Source organism: Nanorana parkeri, unplaced genomic scaffold (assembly GCF_000935625.1).
Source record: "Nanorana parkeri isolate BGI_ZX_2015 unplaced genomic scaffold, ASM93562v1 scaffold1229, whole genome shotgun sequence".
Taxonomy (NCBI): Eukaryota; Metazoa; Chordata; class Amphibia; order Anura; family Dicroglossidae; genus Nanorana; species Nanorana parkeri.
Genome location: NW_017307497.1, coordinates 94,060 through 94,603, shown reverse-complemented (window position 1 = coordinate 94,603; position 544 = coordinate 94,060). Strand labels below are relative to the sequence as shown.

The 544-nt window shown below is 32.4% G+C and overlaps 1 protein-coding gene across 1 annotated transcript in view; it reads left to right on the top strand.

Annotated features, from left to right (window-relative positions):
* The first annotated feature begins 327 nt into the window (after positions 1 to 327).
* Positions 328 to 544, top strand: part of LOC108797115 (transcription factor ETV7-like) — a 12,199-nt gene continuing 11,982 nt past the window's right edge. Inside the window, exon 1 of the mRNA XM_018568688.1 lies at positions 328 to 442. Within this exon, the coding sequence (XP_018424190.1) occupies positions 328 to 442 (115 nt within the window). The remainder of the gene's footprint in view (positions 443 to 544) is intronic.

Here is a 544-nt window from a genome sequence, read left to right as displayed (position 1 = left end):
CTTATGAGCTGTGTGATTTTTAGGTGCTTTGAGCTGCTTCTGAGTTGCTTTACACTGCTTTTGCATTGACTTTGACTTGTATGGGGGAGAAAAACAGTTCAGATACAAACCAATATCTATGTATACACGCTTTAAAAGAAGTAGAAAGAAATAGCAGATTACATGGTTTTGTAATTCTGATTACACATGCATTGAGACAATCCAATTCTGGATTTCTAGAAAACTGTTTTAGGGATGGTGAAGTTCATCTTTAAAAATAACTGTGTATATTCTGTTTGATCAAATATATTTAATTATGGCTTATTTCAACAGGTAAGACCATGGAAAATGGCTTCTGCAAAGTTAACAGTAATACCACAGATTCAGCAGCGACTACTTGATCATCGCCTGTCGCATTGCACATTCATTGAAGAAGTTATATGTAAAGTGCCTGGAAGTCTCAGTGAGTATAAAAGCATACAACTCGAGATATAGCTGCAATCTTAATAGTTAAATATACACACATATATATATATATATTTATATATATACATATATATATATA